The sequence below is a fragment of the Dipodomys merriami genome, unplaced genomic scaffold, assembly GCF_024711535.1.
Source record: "Dipodomys merriami isolate MVZ:Mamm:240054 unplaced genomic scaffold, mDipMer1.0.p SCAF_19, whole genome shotgun sequence".
NCBI classification, from domain to species: domain Eukaryota; kingdom Metazoa; phylum Chordata; class Mammalia; order Rodentia; family Heteromyidae; genus Dipodomys; species Dipodomys merriami.
The window spans coordinates 27,285,009-27,288,947 of record NW_027203270.1 but is presented as its reverse complement, the minus strand read 5'-3'; the positions used below and the strand labels follow the sequence as shown (position 1 = coordinate 27,288,947).

The window sequence follows — 3,939 nt, the reverse complement described above, 5'->3', positions numbered from 1 at the left end:
TCTACTCACGCTGGTTGCAAACCGTGATCCTCAGATCTCAGTCTCCTAAATAGCTAGGATTACAGTTACTGCTATTATACATTCTAATTGGAAAGCAAAAAATTAGATTCTAAGAGAATAAACATCAACAAAAAGGACAAAACATTTTTGACAATTTAAGGAAACATTGCAAAGGAAACATGGCTTTTAGACACTTAAAATGGAATTTCATGGCAGAGAGATATTCATCTTTCATTCAGAATGCAATTATTACTTTCAGTCTACAGTAAAAGAATTGTTATTGTCTATGTAAAAACATCTTCCTTCTTTAATTATAAATGAGACTTTAGTTTATGGAATAGAAAGTCATAGACTATCATGTTTATGTTGATAAACTCATCACTTTTATTGACAAAACTTGCAGTCCCATATTAGAATGCATTTTCTCTGCAGTAGTCTGGAGATCTGGCTATTATTCAGCTTTGTTTATAATGGAGGTAGTGAGGCCTAGAAATGCCAGGTAATTGGACTAAGATGGCCTCTGACTCCCTTGTTAAGATCTAAATATAAGCTCTATTGGAATTGAGCTGCCCTTTATGTGGTTGAAATGGAAGTTTAAACCATGTGCCCGAGCTGTGAAACATGTGTTTTAAAAAGCAACATCTCTTTCCTTGGAGCTAAACAGGAAAGAGACTATAATTCTTGATTTTCAAAATGTTGAAAATCTGCTTCCCCCACCCCACATGCATACACACACACACACACGCACACACGCACGCACACACACACACACACACACACACACACACACACACACACACACACACACACACACACACACACACACACACACACGAACTTCGAACTTGTCACGTTTTAGTTACATGTTTGATAGTCCATGAGGCTATCTGTGACCAGGAAGGCACAAACCAAAGACTGTGAAATAAAAACAGAGGCAAGATATGACTGCTCATCTACTGCTTCCAGTCTTTCACTCCTTTGAAGTCCCAGTCCAGGCCTCTTTGCTTTGGGCTTCCTCTGTCCTAGGACGTTAGCCTTTCCTGACTACCTCCTGTAGCTTAAAAATCACCAAACTTCCTGATGCCTCTGTGATTTACTAAGCAGTTGCTCTACCAAGACCTACTTACTGTCAATTTATCTTCTAATGCTTTGTCTGGAGGGCTCAGATCCCAGGCCTCTTGCTTCTCCTTACATGGAGTCACTGGATCTGAATGTTAGTTCATTTTCCTGGGGCCTGGTATCAGTGTGCAGTTCCTTCTCAGTCAGAGAATCACAGAATGTGGCCACATACTTACAACATATGCAATGTTACAACCTGTCTCCTTCACCTGATTTAAGGGAAACTTATGGCCACTTCAGGTCAGAGCATTTTTTTTTTTGTATATACTCCTGGCACAAGAGTATTGGACTAACAAAGGCCAATTCTCAAGAAATACAGGTGAAATGCATGAGAAATGTAAGTCAGATCTCTTGTTGGTAACATGCTAGGTTGTGTCCCATCTTCTAAGCACTGTCCCCTCAGAGTTAAATTGTTAGGTAGCCTCTGGGATTCTCTGAGGAATTGCTCTAGTATTAAAGATCCTAAAAGTACTTGCTTCTCCCCTTCCTTGCCTGACTATCTCCCCTACAAGCATTCTTTTTGGCTTTTAACTCAATGCTATGTTCAGATTTTGATTTGTGTTTAGATATGTGTTGTATATGTGGTATATAAAAGTAGACAATTGTTCAAATGCATATAACACATATGCATTTTATTTCTAGACTCAGAAAAGGATACCCTAAGAAACAAAATTAAGTAAGTTAATAAAAATCAGTTAATGGATTAAAATATATTTAATAAAGACTTTAGCTCTAGCTCCAAAACTATCACCTGAAAAGTACTGGCATTCTTTTGCCAATTGTCTTATTAACATATGTATATGTACATATTTGTGACAGTACCCAAGTCCAAGGCATTCTCCTTTATTTATTTGCTCAAAGCTGGTGCTCTACCACTTGAGCCATATCTCCACTTGTTTTTTTTTCTTTTTTTTTGGTCCGGTCGTGGGGCCTGAACTCTGGGCCTGGGCTCTGTCCCTCAGCTCTTCAGCTCAAGGCTAACGCTCTACCACTTGAGCCTCAGAGCCACTTCCGGCTTTTTTTTTTTTGCTTTATATGGTGCTGAGGAATTGAACCCAGGGCCTCATGCATGCAGGGTAAGCACTCTACCACTGAGCTACCTTCTCAGCCCGTCCACTTCTGTTTTTGAATTCCAATACTCATACCTCAGCCTCTTGAGTAGCTAGGATTACAGGTGTGAGCCCCTGGTACCCAGCTTATGCTAATATTAATATGTTTGCCTACAGTTTATAGTGCCTTGCTACTAGAGTTAATCATTTTAAGGTTTTTCTAAAGAAAATTGAAATTGGAAAAAGGTTAGCCTACTAAATGACCCAGATCTTAAGAATGAGTACCTGCCAATGTTAATCTCTGAGCCAGCATATTTTTCTATTATAATTAGGTGTGATGATTTTGTTAAAGAAATTTATAATTATTTCTCTTACATATTTTACATTGATGTCATAACTTTGGTCAAAAATCTCTACCTTTATTAATATTGGAGGCCTTATGATGTGATAGAAAGAATTGGGTTTTTGAGTGAGGCATACCAAGGTTTAAATTCTGCTTTTCTTACTGATTTTATGACTTTATAAATGCTGAATAATTAAAGCTTCACTTTTGTCATCTATTAATGCTATTTTAAGAATTAAGTACATTTGATTCATCTGGCAAAAATTAGGCAAGTGTTGACTCATCACCAAATTATATTTATCTGGGCAAAAAGGAGATCAAGGTGATCAGAAAATGTAACCCGTGAAAAGTCAGTTCTAAGTGATCCCTTAATGGAAATCTTTTCCAAAATAATTAAAACAACCATCTTTATCCCTAAAAAGAAAAGAAAAAGCAGAAATAACCCCTAAACACTCACATAAATAAAGAACACATATGACCAGGGAAATGAAATTTATTAGAAAACCCATCAGGGGGTTATTTTGCCTCTATGGAAAGACTCAATAGAGGGAGAAAAATCCAGAAAGCAGCATGAAACAAGAAGACATCATCTGATAGCATTTTAATACTATGAGCCAAGTGATTATTCAGCCAGAAAAATCATAAACCATTGGTGATCTTTCTTTCCATTGGAATTGAAGGTAGGGTTTTCATATCTCAGCCATCTGGTCTACCTCACTTCCAATAAGCTGCTGAGACAAATGAACATTGAATACAGAGTCCATGGGTCGTTGGTTATCTGCTCAGAGCCAGGCAGTCATGGCTCAGCAGCAGCGGGGGAGGCAGGGCTCACAGCAGGGCTGAGTGTAGGTGGTGAGGTTGAGGGTCTCCATGTTTGGGGTGGGCAGGCTGGAGCCGAGCAGGAAGCAGCTGGGCACACAGGGCTGAGGGATGTGGCAGGGTGGGGGGCAGTTGTCACAGCAGGTTGGCTCCAGTTGCCAGATGGTGTGTGGGCAGGTGCTGGGCAGGCAGACTCCACAGCGGCAGGATTTGTCAGAGGAACAGATGGTGGTGGCTGGGCCGGTGGGGACACTGCAGCAGCGGGGGACACAGCAAGCCATGGTGTCTGGGTGGAGTGCAGGTGGCTTTAGGCTCCTTGGAAGGGTGATGTTTCTGAGGTTCAAATGCCTGCTCTTGCTTTGGGGCTCTTATATACCCTCCCTAGTGGGTGTGGGCCCAATGGGGAGGCTTCCTGTCCTAAATTTTGTTTATGACAGCTCTTTTCACTCAGATTCTTTAATCAGTTTGGCATTTTCTTGTCTGTTAAGACTTCCTGCCCTTATTAAAGCAATCATGGTTTTGACTCATGGATCTGTCATTTTTGTCACAAGATCATGACATTATGATATCTTCACGGGAAGCCTGGCATACCACCTGTTGCATGAACGA

The 3,939-nt window shown here is 40.3% G+C and overlaps 1 protein-coding gene across 1 annotated transcript; it reads right to left on the bottom strand.

Annotated features, from left to right (window-relative positions):
• Positions 1-3,210: 3,210 nt before the first annotated feature.
• LOC138830460 (keratin-associated protein 3-2) lies at positions 3,211-3,655 on the bottom strand. Its single transcript, XM_070026842.1, has one exon. The coding sequence runs from the start codon at positions 3,609-3,611 to the stop codon at positions 3,315-3,317; it is 297 nt and encodes a 98-aa protein (XP_069882943.1). The 5' UTR covers positions 3,612-3,655; the 3' UTR covers positions 3,211-3,314.
• Between the last annotated feature and the right edge of the window lie 284 nt (positions 3,656-3,939).